The sequence below is a fragment of the Lipotes vexillifer genome, unplaced genomic scaffold (genome assembly GCF_000442215.2).
Source record: "Lipotes vexillifer unplaced genomic scaffold, Lipotes_vexillifer_v1.1 scaffold248, whole genome shotgun sequence".
NCBI classification, from domain to species: Eukaryota; Metazoa; Chordata; class Mammalia; order Artiodactyla; family Lipotidae; genus Lipotes; species Lipotes vexillifer.
In genome coordinates this window covers 2,555,638-2,570,869 of record NW_006777568.1, presented here as the reverse complement: position 1 = coordinate 2,570,869, position 15,232 = coordinate 2,555,638, and the positions used below count along the sequence as shown (strand labels likewise).

At 44.4% G+C, this 15,232-nt stretch overlaps 2 protein-coding genes across 2 annotated transcripts in view; one reads left to right on the top strand and one right to left on the bottom strand.

The window, feature by feature from the left end:
• Positions 1 to 15,232, top strand: part of DOCK1 (dedicator of cytokinesis 1) — a 475,984-nt gene that overhangs the window by 169,950 nt on the left and 290,802 nt on the right. The gene's annotated exons all lie outside the window — the stretch shown is intronic.
• The window catches only part of INSYN2A (inhibitory synaptic factor 2A), a 37,344-nt gene that overhangs the window by 10,484 nt on the left and 11,628 nt on the right, over positions 1 to 15,232 (bottom strand). Inside the window, exon 2 of the mRNA XM_007451183.1 lies at positions 5,070 to 5,141. Within this exon, the coding sequence (XP_007451245.1) occupies positions 5,070 to 5,141 (72 nt within the window). The remainder of the gene's footprint in view (positions 1 to 5,069; positions 5,142 to 15,232) is intronic.

Here is a 15,232-nt window from a genome sequence, read left to right as displayed (position 1 = left end):
AATAATTATAGCCTATTTTGACAGGAAATATGGATGATAAGCCAGAAAAGTTTTACTACAGAAAACTAAAACTTGTATCCCTGTTATATTGTTTCATGCTGAGATGGTCTTAAATTAGAACTTCACAATTGGTCCAGATCAAAATGGAAAGAATGTCATTTTAGGAAACAAAAACTGTAGTCATGTCAACCACCTCCAAATTCCCACTGATGGAAGATATCACTTTTGATGCTTGGCTTTCAGTGTCTAGGAAGCAGGGCAATCCATTGCCCAAGGATGGTTGTTTCGGCTCTTTGTAAATCGATTTGCCAATACGGGAATGGATGTTATTTGGTTGAGAAATGCCCTGTGAATGCCCAAACTTTTATCTCCAAGTAGACTTTCTTCTGAAGTTCTCAGATCCATTCCTCTCATAATTGTAGATCTCACTGACTCAACAGCATTTCAGAGCTAGAAAGGACCTACCTGATCCCTTCCTTCAATCATGCAGGACTTGGAGATCTAATGGACACCCCTCCAAAGACAGAGGATGGCAGCTCAGCCCTAACCTCTGGGGTGCCTCCTATCTGAGCATCAGTCCCAGGCAGGCTGATTTTCACAACCTTTTGTTTGTGGTCCCGGAGGCCCTTTTTCCATGAAATTGCTTCAGGATCTTTTGTCCCTTTGATATTATTTTTCCATGACAGACTTATTTTTGTTTTTACAGAGAAATATGTACTGCCACCCATGGCAAAGGCACACATTTATTCAAGGGCTTGCGTTGCTAGAACCACAGGCAGCCGTGTCTTGGACACGGCCCCCTCTGCATGTCCCTAGGCCAAGTGTTACTGGCAACATGGTGGATTCTTACACTGCTCGGAGAGGGTACTTGGGTTTTGGGTGAAAAGCAGTGTGTAAATGCAAGATGGGCGGGATCAAATTCATTGACCTCCAGGGCTCTCTGCCTGCCAGCAAACAGGTACGACAAGTGACAACATGTGGAAACTGGCAGCTCTGATGGCCCCTCGTGTTCGCCCAGGCTCTGGGACAACCACAGGCCTTTGGCATTTTAGAATGTCTTTATTTTGAAACTCCTTCAGCCTATTCAGTTCTGAGGTGCTGCGGGCATCCTCTGGGAAAGACCCAGAAGAGTGGCAGAGATGGTGGTACAGGGACTCTTAGAACATTCCTGAAGCCTAGGGTGCAGGCCCTGGTACCTGAGAGCCTGGTTGCAGAGCCAGGCATAGAACCAACTGCAGGGACTCCGAGCTTGAACTCATCCCCTCCTGATGGGATAGTCTCTACAGAGGTGTTTGCAGGAATTGATGGAGGATTTGTTGCAACATCCTCCGTGAAAAGAGATGCACTTAAATCATAAAGCCTTTGCAATTTGGACACTCCCTCTGGCTCACCTCTGAGATGTTCTGGCTGCCCATTGGCACTGCTACAGGGTCACCTGGACAGGTGATTTCTTCTGCCCAAGGCCTGTTGTGTTTTGGATGCTCTTCTGTCAAAGAAACCTCTATTCTTCATGAAGCATTTGACATTTGAGGATTGAATCACAGGGCTGACTGTACACTGAGAAATCATCTGGGCGAATTCTCCCTTGCTCTACACTCCCCATTCTTTTTTGGCAAAAGGGAACCCCAAGGGAAATTACCTATCTGGAGGTATCAACAACTGCCAGCCACCACTCTCTTGTACCAGTCTTTGGTTTTCTGATGGGATTATAAAAGCCCCCTTCACTGAGGTGCTGGTTTAGCCACCACCATTGTGCCCCGCCCCCCATGATGGAACTGCGTCCCACGCGGGGCTGGATGCTCCTGGCAAACAGGCTCCTCTGTTGTTGATCCCTGACCCTCTGTCCTCACTTCTCCAGCTGTGTGCTCACCAAGGGGATGCTGGGTTTGGATCTGTTTATGCCATTTGTACTCACCATTGAAATGATGTGATTTATTTGAGTGTTACATAAACCAATGAGATACACTGGAGGCAAGACAGAATTATTTCTGTGGGTTAGATGTTTTGGACAGAGGAGCTTGCTACAAAGTACGGAGTGTGACAAAGGGAGGGGCACATCGGTGTCCAGAAGGACCCTGAAATCAGGTTCTGTAACAAGACGGTGTTCTACCTCAGGAAAATGGGTGTGGTTCGTGGCAGATACCTTGGAAGTCCAGTGGGGGTGACCACGGGCACAGAAGACATCTGGGCCTCGCCTCAAAAGATTGGCATAACTTAAAATCATGTACATTTTAAGACAATTACATGATTCAAATTCAAATAACATGTTTACGTTTAGGATTTCTCTTTTGACTGGTGTTCCAATTAGTGAACCAGAAGTGAGCTTTCTTTCCTCTTATCTGTAGTGCTCAGAAAACTCTCGCTAATGTCAATAACCAATGTCAAGAGTAACTGTTAAATTTTAACAGTTATAATTTTAAATTATATCCTATATAAATTGATAGGAAAACTGGGAAACAGAATTTGACGAATATATATGTTCAACTTGGTAGTAATAGACCTCTATTTGAATTCATAGCAGGAAGACTGCTTTTTGGGGCAGTGGGAGTCTGGCTGAAAAGTTACTAGTAAAAGCCTTCCGAGTAACTTCTCTTTGCAGCAGAAGTTGGAGTGTTGGGAAATTTTTATTGTTGTTATCACTCTGATGGGGGGATTTTAAAACACTTTCCCGAAAGAGCGATCTAAATCTCCACGTCTTCTCTAGTACCTCCTCTCCCGGGATGCTCTGTGCACTTAGAGAGGGGGCTTACTTACTGTAGGGTGGCATGGCTGTAGAGGCCCCCACTGTACACAGTTTCTGAAGATGCACAGTCCCTGCAGTCACATCTTTGATGACAAGGTCTCTATGAAGAGACACGCATTTCCCCAGTTTGCAGGAGATGAGCAGAGTGGTCGCAATGACTCAATCCCTCTGCCTGGTGAGTGAGTCTTACTAAATTGTGTCAAATTCTTGTGGTGCTGGAACTCCCAGTTCTTACGATAAGTGGGCCAGTGGCCTGTTTACTGGGATTCACACAGATCGCTGGGTGAGCCATGTCTAAACAGTAACCACTCAAGCCATGTCTAAACAATAACCACTCGAGGCTAATTCCTGTCCTTCACAGACTGTTAAATCACTTTTAACATCACTTTTTTTTTTTTAAATGTAAGTTACTTCTGGATTTAGAGCTAAATTTATGTAAATTACTTCAATTTACATTGGAGAGCGTCCTAATAAATTCTTCTTTCAGTCACCCACAAAATGTTAAGTGGGTTTACATCATCAAGCTTCACAACTTCTTTGGAAATCTGGGTTCACTTCGACTCTGTATAGCATTGGAGACTGGAGGAGTTTTAGCTCCCAGAGTAGCAAAAGCTAAATGGTGAGGGTATTTATGCCAGGAGCTCTCAGTTCTTCATTTCTTTTCCAAATTGACTGGTTTAGTGAAAGCATTTCTTTTCTTTGAAAGCATTTTATTTTATGTCACTTACATCCCTTCACTGTTGATTCAAAATTGTTTCCCATAATATGGGTGTAGTAAAAAGATTCCCACCGACCAAACTTCTCTGATAAGTTTGTATTTGGAGTGCTTGACGTTTCTTGCCTGGGTGCTTGATTTTCACCTCCTTGTTAATAGTGGAGAGCAATCAGGCATCTTGGCCTGCTGGGCCAGGGCTGCTGCAGGGGACCTGGGTCCCTCTGGGTAGCCAGGAGGCCTTAGCAGTTTGTGTGCCTTTTACTAGATCGTAATCAGGCCATGGTTCCTGCAAGGCAGGCTTTCCCAGTCTTGGCACAATTGACAGTTTGGATGGGGTGACTCTTTGTCGTGGAGGGCTGTCCTAGGCATTATAGGATGTTAGCAGCATCCCTGGCCTCTACCTAGTAGATGCAGTAGCACCTCTCCAGTTGTGACAGCTGAAAGCATCTCCCTCCATTCTTGCCAAATGTGCCCTGGGAGGCAAAATCTCCCTGGGTTGAGAACCTCTGTAGGACGGACTTTGCTACGGTGGTACGGGAGCTCGTGTCTGCCCTGTGGTTTCTTCTGCCGCAACCACACCAGTCACCAGGTGACCCAACTCTACTTTTAAAGAACCTGGGGCCCAGTCTGGGATGCTCTGTCTGGATTGGAGATGTGATGGACCCAAGACTGTGTGGATTCAAGCTTTTTGCCATTGTTAAGATACTTATACCCTCTCCCTGTCTCTCCCTTCTTGATAGGAGGGTGGTAACTTTGAAGATCTCTTTAGAAGGTGTTTTTTGGTTGAGATTGGCATTCCTTTATACAGTTTTAGATATAAAACCGTGCAGCTTTTTTTTGGTTGTTGATAATTTGGCAAATCAAGTAAAATTGTTCTTCAGGCTTAATTTAAAAAAATGAACTAAATCATAACATCTCTTACTGCTCTCATCTTTTGCTTATGAAAATTAACATTTCCAAAAAGAAAAAAAAAAAAAGACAGTAACCTCTCTAAAGGTCACGACCATGTCTTAAAATCCTAAATTATTGCCAAAAGCCTAACATGCTTTTTGCTCATTGGGAGTTCCTGCTGTGTTCTTGACAATGTGAGTAATCTAAGCGCACTTCAAATTGAAAAACAGGAAAACCAGTCACAGGGGCTCCAGACAGGGGCTTATGCCCCAAGGGACGTAAGTGCCACAACCCTGGCGATTCCCCAGGAAATAAACTGCACATTGGGTTTTTCTGTGGTACTCCTAGCACGTACAGTGTGGTTTGCAGCCTTTGATCTATACCATCTGAAGGTCTTATATTTCACAGCCGTTACGGAACACACAGTACAGTGTTCATGGCTGCCAATTCTGAGGGAGCAAGCCATCAAACTTACACCGATTTTGGAAACACTGCTAAGATACATTTGCCAGATACATGGGTTCAAGCTCTCCCTCATCCCGTGATTCTGTACGTGAGGTTGAGTATTTAGAAGCAGCCTAGAATTATGGTCAGGAAAGGTTCTTTACTTTTTGTCTGATATAATCACCCCAGCATGATCCCAGATGATTCTTGCATTCGTGGGTAAACATCATTTGTCACTCATAATAACAAAGTGGGAAGAGGAGAATGTTGACATACCTATAGATAATACATGCACTGTTCCTGCATGTGTCACAATTAGCTGTGTCTTGCCCAGTCCGATATGAAAGCCTACAAGATAAGAACAGGAGAGCATTACACGTGGTGGCTGCTGGCTGCTGGCTTCTCGAGAGCACACAGCTCCAATCAGATTCTTTCCCAATGCCATTGCTCGTTATGGTGATAGAAATCGATCAGTGTGTTTCCCATTTTGCTCCTATTTAAATTAAATCTAGGATGCGAACATAAACTACTGGATGAAGTAAATAATCTGATTTTGTTATAAGCAAAGGGAATTCGGGATGTTTCAGTGCAGCTTGATCTTTATGGTGTTTAAAAGAAACTTTGATGGGAAACCAACCCCAGATCTTCTGACTTGTTTCTGCCCCACCACCCCTTGGCCTGCGAGAGGAGGGGTCTGCAGACTGGGGCCCTCAGGCGAATCCCACCCTGAGCCAGCAAGCTAAGAGTGAATTTTACATTCATAAATGGTTGACAAAGATTAATAATATTTGGAACACGTGAAAACGAATGAAATGAAATTTCCAGTGCCCATAAATAAAGTTTTAAGTTTTGATGATAAAGAACGGTGAAAATTTTGACGTCAGTAGCTACAATATCCTTGGTCTGCAAATCCCAGGATACTCACTCTCTAGCTCTTGAGAGAAAAAAATTTGCTGACCTGTGTGGTAGAGTGTCGTGCTGCACTGTCAATGCCTTCTGACACCGTCCCTGGCTACATCCTCTGGTGAGTTCTGTCAGCCCTGTGAGACTAGACGTTTTTAGGAGGTAGAGGTAGGGGTGCAGATTCTCTTCCCATTAACAGAAATAACCTTAGAGTATTTTTTGGAGTATATTCTGGGAGGTTGTACAGACTTAAGGGTTTGATGAAAGGATTTTCTTGAATCTTTCTCAGCCCAGTCACCCCAAGAAGCTAGTTTTGGGGAGCTTTCGTAATGTTTTTCCTACCACTTTGACCGGCATTCCCTCTCTGATAATTTTAACGTGCAGGTGTATTTTATTCTGAATATTACTTTGTGCTAAGGGACAAACATGCTAACCAGAATCGGTTAAATCAGTGGCAGAAGAAAAGCTTCCATCTGAATTGGCTTATAACATACTTCGGGGGCAGATTTACGTTTGGAGAGTGACTCAACATGATAATAGTGCTCAGAAGGTTTTCCGTCAACACGGATAGCCGATATTTGATCACCTTCCCTGTGTAAACTTCTCTTGCACGCGTCATGGATTTTGAATTGAAATTAACTTTTGTTTTCCTCATTATATTTGGTGCTGCACAAACATTTGACAAAAGGATTTTCCTCTCCATGCCGTGTTGTCGCAGTGAGCTTTGGTGAACTCGGACTTGACCTTTGAGTTCTGTGCATTTCACTTATTAATCAAGTGGCAATATTCTGTCCTCAGGTGTCGCCAGTCAGTGCCTGTGGCCCATGATATTCGAGCCAGAGTTGGAATCACCCTGTGGCTGCGTTTGTGTTGACCTCTGTCCCCCATATCGGACGCCTTTGGGTGCCCACTTGGGGTCTTTTCCTCTCCCCTGAGCTTCGTCAGGAAGGGAGCAGGGAAGAGCTTGTGCATCACGCCTTCCTCTTTTCCTTATAGCCCTTTCCTCCTGATGACAAGCCCCAAGGGTACATTCCTCCTGAACCTTCCTCCCTGGCTCCAGATTTGTCGAACCCATACCAAGGGTCCTCTGTGTTAGACATTGACCTCCATTCTCCCATGCCTTATTATATATTAAAGGCCTTTCTCCACCCCACTGATTTTACTGGAGCTCTGTCCTAAGCTCACGTCTGACCATGGTCATTTTGTATGGTAAAATAACCATGGTACTTGAGCACAAGTCCTGGCAATGACGTGTTTGCTGCAGGACGTGTCCGTCCTGCTGTTAGGCTGGGCTGCAGACGAGGGACAGCTCCTCTGTGTGTTGCATTGGTGTGTATTAAGCACCAGCCAGGGAAGAGGATATGTAATAGTTTTCTGTATGCCCTAGTCACATTCTAAAGTTTAGGCTTTTAAAAGAAAACAGACGAAATCAAGGGCATTTCCTAACCTTTATTTGAGGGGCACGCTTACTGGGCTCTAAGGAAAATCCGACTTCCATGCTTGCAGAACTTTCCTGCTCGAGACCTCAGGAAGAATCTGCATCCGTTCTCATCGACACCAACACCCCTTCCTTGCCCAGGAGCATGGAGTTCCCAAGTGTCTCACTTACATTAGAGCCTCGAGTTCTCGAATTAATTACGCTGCCTCATTTTACAGAGGAGAATGTAGCAACACTTCAGGTCTGGGATCTCATTATTCTTAGACCCCAGGCTTCTGATGCTCCGTGATGCCCTGTTCGAACCTTGGGACCTGTGTTCTGCACTTTGTATAATTGCCACCTTGGGATAGTCAATGAGTCCAGCACTGACAGGACAAAAGCTTCAGGCACCTAAAACGCACAAGAGAACCTCTTCCAGGACCTTGGGGTTCTTCGGTTATAAACTGCTCTTTTTAAAGCCCTTTCTGAACAGACTATTCTTATCACTTGGTAAAAAGCACGCATTTTTTTCCCCGTTATAATCAGTAAGCAAATAATGATTAAGTGCCATTAGGTGTCAGACATTATTCTGGCTACTGAGGAGACATTTGGGAATAGGATTGTGTCCTTGTCCTCGAAGCTTACAGCAGAGTGGGAGAGCCAGACGGGCAACACATGAACACATGAACGAATGAATGAATGGCTTTGGATACGGCTCGTCGTTAAGGAAATGTTGTACGGGTGGCTTTGGCTAACCGCCCCCCCCCACCCCACCGAGGACCCTGCATTTGGAATGAGACCTGGATGATAATGAAAGAGCAGTTAGTCATCTCCAGATCTAGAGATGAGTTTTGCAAACAAAAGGGCCATCACTCGTGAACATCGTAATGGGAATGATGTTGGCATGTTTGCAGGACAGATAAAAGGGCCGGTGTGGCTAGAATAGCTGGGGCACATGAGAGAGGCGGGAGGTGAGAACAGGTCCTATAAAATAGGAAGCTCTTTGGACATTGCTGTACATTTAATGGGAAGCCACTGTAGAGGTTTATTTATATGTGGATGACAGAATGACATGGAACCTACCTCCTCCTAACCTTTACTCTCACTCCTCCCTTTCTGTCACATTATTTGCATTCAATTTCTTTTTTCTCCCATCTTTTATTTGTAGCCTGACCTAACTCACACAGTCCTGAGATACAGTATAGTTTGGCTGATGTCTGTTGATTAGAATCAAGTGAGTCATAATATCTGCTTTATAGAGACATATTTGTGTGTGGTCCCCGCTTTTTTAGCTAATTTAAATGAAAATTTGGTGGTCCGCCATATTGCCACCGTGTGTGAGAAGTGTTTTCAAGATCTCATTGCCACGAACTATTCTTGGGAAGACCCCTCAGGATGTTTCCATGGTTTTGTTAAGGACCTTTCTTTTTGAAAGGATTCAAATGTTTGGAGTCCAAAAAGGTAGTTCATAAAAACGGATGTCAGTGAGAGATTAATTTGTGGATAAAAGTTAAAGTGTTGTCCTTGTGTCATATGGTTAAGTCACATGCTGCCTCCAGTAGCTGTTGTTAATCAAGCTGTGTCCACTACAATTTTATTAAGCGTGAGGGTGTTCTTAGTAGAGGGCTTAAGCTGTGTAACCCATTGTGCTTATTGCTTTGATAATCCATATAATTGTCCTTGGGGCTTACAAGATGTAGGGTTTGGCTTCGCTGATGATTTTATGGTCACATTAATAATTGTGTTGCAGAATCTGAATAAATGTGTTCTCCAGATACAGACAAAACAGATAAGTCCTTTCTACAGGACAGGGAACACAAAGTGCCATTATGGAACGTCCCTATTTTTTCCTTCTCACTTGGAAACGAGTCATAAAACCCATACTTGGAATGATGATCTTTCTGGATTGCCATTGCCAAAAAGAGAAGCAATCCAAAAACTCTGAACTGCTGGAGCAGATGCTTCTCCAGTGACAGTAGGGCTAGAGGTCTTTTGTGATTAGAAGTTTGGAGAAGAGAGAGCTTAGATTATTGATGTCAAAGCCACAGAGGGAGAACATCTTGATCCAAAATTATAAATTTTCTGTCTTGCACATTAATTGCTACCTTTATAAAACTCTCTTCTCTTTTGTTTTGAGGAACCTATACCTTATATAGGTTTATAATCCCACACCTGTCACGATGCCTGGTACACGCTGGGTGTTTGGTTAATATTAATTTATTAACCAAATAATACAGTCTCTGTGTTCTCATATTGAAGTCCAGTAACAGACAAATCTAATGAAAAAAATTCTGATGCAAAAGCCATATGAAAAGTATAAATTATGAAAAGTTCTGATTCTCACTTTCTAGTGTAAACCTCTTTGGATCCCAGTGATAGGCATGCTCACTGCAAACATGGATTTTTAAATGCACTGATCTTTGCAGCACTTGCTATTTATCATCTCACTACAGTTAGTTGCCATTTGTCAATGTTCTGGACTCAACAGCATATATTACTGTGGTGGGGGGAGGTGGGGCAGTGGAAAGCATAACATTCAGCACCAAGGACAGCGCCAAGAGTCCAAGGTGCCATTTTTTCCTGTTCCATTGACCCTCTTGACTTCCATCCCCCCAGATCACGGTTCTAACCCAGGGACCATTTCTGGGATCCTGACCCTCTCCTTCCTTGATGCCCTTTGGACACTCATTGGTCAGGGTGGGCTTTATTGAAAGGTGAAGGAGACTAGACTTCAGTTATGAAATTAACAGGCATGTAAATAGGATGGACTTTGTGGAAAGCACATGGAGGGATTGTTGTTCCTGATTTGTTAAAGCAGAAGGTTTTGCTCAAGCTAATTTTACAAAAGGTAGTTTTGGTGGAGTCCAGGATGAGAGTCATTTCCACTTCCGCTTTGTAGTGAAACAGATTTCTTCAGAAGACCTTGCTGTACTTTAAAGAAAGGAAAATGAGTGTCCTTTATCGAAGACAGCATGGAACTCTAGTTGGGGCACCCCCATTCAAAGGAAACATCAGATCCTCCTTTCTTAGTGGCCTAGAATTTTCAAGTTTAACTCAGAATGTGGTTCACCAGTTTCTCTAGCTACCTTTGGCTTCTGAGGACATCTGCTCCAATTCTTTAGTTGTCATTATCAAAAATTCCTGAAGGTAAAAATATACTTTTGTCCACTTGTATAAAATAGACAGCATTGGTGACAATTTTGGGTCTGCAGGTCTTCAGTTAGTCCTGTTGCAGATCAGCAACAAAAGAGGCAATGAGGGATGGGATTTAGAAAAACAGAAACAAAGAAGGAAAGGCAAAGGGCAGAGCTCGCGTTGCGGTTCTTGTCACAAAGCCTTAGGAATGATCAGCGAAGGAGGATGTCTGCCAGCTTCAGCCTGAGCTGGACCACAGGTGTGTCCCGGGAGGCAGGGATGGAGAGCCGGGGACAGGCGGGACAAGGCGGCATCTGCTTCTTCATGAACGCATCACAGGGAGATCTAAGATAGCAGGGCCCTGGGTGGTAGGAGAGGGTGCTGCAAAATATCACAGAAAGGTCACCGGAAGCTTTCTTCCTGGCTCCACGTCCAAGTGGCTCAGTGTCTCTGAGACCTTGAAGATGGGGCCTGAGAGTGGAGACTGACAACTCTGTGTCTCCACTTCAGCCCCAGCAGAGAAAAATTGTTTGGTGGAAAGGTCAGGAAGGGGAAAAACATGTCTCTTACTGTGCCTGCTCTCAAAAGCAAAGTCTGACAAAGTTATAAGCAGCTCAGAGAAGAGTGGTTGGCAAGTGGAAATAATTCTATGGTATTGAATTGTAATCACTGGTACTGGATTACTGGATTGGCTTTAATGTGCTGTTTCTCCTGCCACATCTCACAACACTGTTTTCGCCAGAAGATCTTTAATTGCCCATGGAAAAAAATCTCTTCTCACATTCCCTGGGGAACTGTGAATGGAGTGTTTGGTTTTAGATTTCAGAAAAGCATTCTCCTCAGCCAGCATCACCAGTGCGTAAGCATATGCACCTGGAGGGGCCCCTCCTCCACTTCCACTTTGGGACATAGAGCAGGGCGCATGGCACAGGACACACAGCGCAAGTGACCCCATTGCTAATTTGTGGGTCTTTTAAATGACATGGTGATTTTCAGCAAGTTTCGAGCCCTTAGCATGTAAGCAAAAGACGTGTTTGGGTAATGTGCAAATCAGGGCGTGATCCTTTAATTGGGGTCTTCAGAACACTCGTTACATAGGGTATTGAGTCACTTTGAATTAACCCAAAGGTGTGTGTTAGGCTCTCTGCTCAGACGTTGATGGCTACAACAAATAAAATGGCACGGCCTCTGCTCTCAGTGATCACTTTATGCCCTTGTTTAATTTATTCTCCCAATTTTGATCTCTCTTGTTCTTTCAGCCTTCTCACTTCATCTTCTCACTTTTTTTGTTTCCATCCGCATTCTAGGCCAGGTTTGTGCTCCAGCTGTGCCTTCTTGATAACTGAGCCATCATTTATGGCAGCATCTTAAAGGGCTTTTCCACTTGATAGTCTCAAAGTGACATTAATTAGAGGCATAAAGTGATACCACTACTTTTTTTTTTTTTTTTTTTTTGCTACTAGGCTATCACGGAGATTGAGATTCCAGACTTTTCTACAACTGTAACTAAGTTGATTTTTTTTTTTTTTGGCCGTACACGGGCCTCTCACTGCTGTGGCCTCTCCCGTCGCGGAGCACAGGCTCCGGATGCGCAGGCCCAGCGGCCATGGCTCATGGGCCCAGCCGCTCCGCGGCATGTGGGATCTTCTCAGACCGGGGCACGAACCCGTGTCCCCTGCATCAGCAGGCGGACTCTCAACCACTGCGCCACCAGGGAAGCCCGACACCACTACTTTTGTTGGGGGAAATTAAATTTCAAAAATAGTCAAACTCAGCTGTTTTCAGTAACCATCTCCTATGTTTTAAGCCCACCTCTGGCAGTAGTTTTGGCTTGTTCCTAAGTCTAATTTCTCACTAGGAATTTGCCAGATTATGCCCTGCAACTGTAGTTTAGTTCCTATATCAGCTGTTTAGTGGCTAAAGTGAATGTAGACTTTCCCCATATAACCGTGGAAACTCAACTGTATCTGTTTTATTAACTTGAGCTATTAAATGCCAGGATTGGGGAGACGTCCAATTTAAGTTTTGTTAAAAATACAGGACGCCAGTTTTCTTAACAAACGCCAAGAACACCCATTGGTCAACAAAAGGCATTACTGGCTTTCACTGGTGATGGTCTGACCAGGTCCCTTTTTCCCAGTAGCTGAGGGGAGCCGTTTTGTAGCCAGTGGCAGACCTGCTGTGTTAGGCTGAGCAATTCTTTGTTCATTAGTGGCCTGGAATCCCCAAGCTGACAAAGCAGGGTGTTTGTTTTAAAAACTGAGGTTGCCGTTTGAAGAACACAGACTAACAATGACCCCAGATCTTTTCACCACCCCTGCTTTCCCCTGCCTTAGGGATGTCTAAGTGGGCTGGTTGTTGTGAAGCCTTTTTAGAATTCTGCACCGTCACTTGCTCTTCACGTGCCCTTTGGCCAGCTCTCAATGACTTTCCTCCACCAGCACTCCCAGCATTTGGTATCGTCGTGGCGTGCTTTGCCTTTTTCTTTGTTTGCCCAGCCAGCATCTGGCTTGCTGGTCACAGGAGAGGTGGAAAGGCTTTGGATGCATGGAATGATGAATGAAAGAGCAAATGAAAAATAAAGTTATTTGGGAAGGTAACTTTGTCTCAGTCGATCTATGAGGGTTGGTTTGATCTCTTTTTCAGTCGAATTTGACAGCTCTTGACATTTAAAGAAAGCTTTAAAAGACTCACTTCCGTGTTTTCTATTTATTGCCCTGAATATGGTAGAGCAGTGCCTGCACTAGTTTCTTGGTTATAATTGCTGCATTGTTTGTATTTAGAGAATTTTAGCCAGCAAGCATTTATTCTAGGGCCCTGGTTTCTCTCTTCTCCTGCTCTTTTGCCTGAAGATGTGAGGTCAGGCAGTAAGGCCATTCTCATTAACTACTGGTTTCCTCTGTTTTTAGTTTCGTCTTCTGGACTTCTCTTTGGAGGAAAGGGCTCTCACTGAGATTGAAGGACATCAAATACTTCTTTCCACACACACTCATGCGATCCTCCTGAATTTGAATGTGTATGTTCCAGATGTCGCTTGCATAAAATAAGAGTTGTTCTGGTTGGAACCTTTAAGGGAGATCCATTTTTGGAGTCCTGTGTTAGAAGAAATAATCGCTCTACAAACTTGACTGTTAGATTTCACAGCATTCTCTGTTGAGTCTCAGTACAGCTGAAGAAACTTGAGGGCTAGCCTGGGAACTCCAACACCACCTATGATTTTGGCTTGTTGGAAATTGTGCAGAGGTCCAAACAAATTACTTAGAAGTGATGTTTTAGAGCACAGCCCAATCACGCGTCATTCTCCCAGAGCCAAGAATTGAGATGTGGACCCTTGAAGAACGAGCTTTCTATGTGACCCCGTGTGAGCTTATTAAACACATCAGGATGGTTTTCAGTAATCCTGGTTAGTTCTGTGTAGTGCTCTGATTATAGACTTTCAAGCACTTTGCCACAAATTAGCCAAAGTAACCAACTGGCTTTTCACTGTGTTTGCATGTTCAGTCCATGGGATGGTTTTGTTCGCCAGCTTTGTGTGCGGCCCTTTGCTGGGGAGCAGTTGCTTGGATGAATAAAACACAGACCTTGCCCTCACGACACTTAAAATCTAGAGGACATTTGTTTCCAAGATGAAGGAATTGCTTCTAAGTTAACGGAGTACGTTGTGTAACTTCAAAAAGTAGCAGTCCTTCCGTGGGGCAGTTTCTGTGCTCATTCACACCAGCATCCGTGGTCTGGACCAGCTCCTCTGTTCCCTCATAGGCTGCCCAGCATGGCTTCTGGCAAATTCCCAGCACCCTGTTGTGGCTCTTTTCCAGATCATTCCACAGCGAATGCTGATGATGTCCAATAGAGGTGTCTTTCTCCTGTGTGGCTGAGAGCATACTGGTGGCCGTGGACACAGCTTCAGCCATCTTCCCAATCCCAGCACGTAGTTTGGTACCTTCTGGAGAGCAGGGCTGGAGCTGTGCTTCGTAAATACGAGCTTCTGTCGTGACGGATAGAAAGTCAGTACCCTACCTCTCTTCTCTGCTTTAAACTTAACACCGTGGAACATGCCATAAATTCGAGTTATAATTTTGCTTTTTAGTCTGTCTCTTCTACTAGAATGTCAGCACCCCGAGGGCAGAGATTTTGTCTGTTTATTCCCTGATGGACGTTTAGTGCTCACATTGGGGTCTCAAGTGTAGCGAGTACTCAAGACATATTTTTGAATAATGAACGAGTGAATGAATGAGTGAATGAATGAATGAAGAATCTGCCTGAGTGTTCTGCTGGATTAACTGATACCCACCCACAGGGTGGTCAGTTCTGTGATGTTCCCAGCTGGATCAAGTGAAAACATCTGTCTAAAAGTATTACCCTGGTAACCATCTTAAATTTCCCCACACAAGTGGGAAGGGTCAGTCATCCTCTGCTTCCCACACCCAGTTATTAAAATAAATGGCTTAGCCTGCACCTAAACCAGCTCCCTCCTCACCCCAGGAAATTTATCCCAGAAGGAATCCTGGTGAACACGTTTCAGTGGCAAACACCATATATAATGAACTCAGTGGCTTTCTTTAGATGCTGTTGACAAATTAACTTTTATTAGCCCAGCCCCCCAACCAATGCGGTGACTGTTATTCTGGGGAGGCTCCAGCTGTTAGGGAAGCTTTTAATGCTTGTTTTCATTACAAAGAATTAAAGGGAAACTATAATGGTGGTGAGTGGTGCAGCATGGGCGCCAGCATGGGGAGTCAAGGCCGTGCAGCGTCTTGTCCCCGGGGGTTGGCAGCAGCTGCCTGTCTCTCCCCCAGCATGGTGTCTCATTGTCTGTGCCTCTCCCTGGGCCCTGCCCTGGCTCTCTCCTTCCTTTTGCCTTTACACAGAGCCTCGCGTGATGAAGAAGAGTGACTGTCTTCTTTTTTTTTTTTTTTTTTTTGGCTGTATGCAGGCCTCTCACTGTTGTGGCCTCTCCCGTTGAGGAGCACAGGCTCCGGACGCG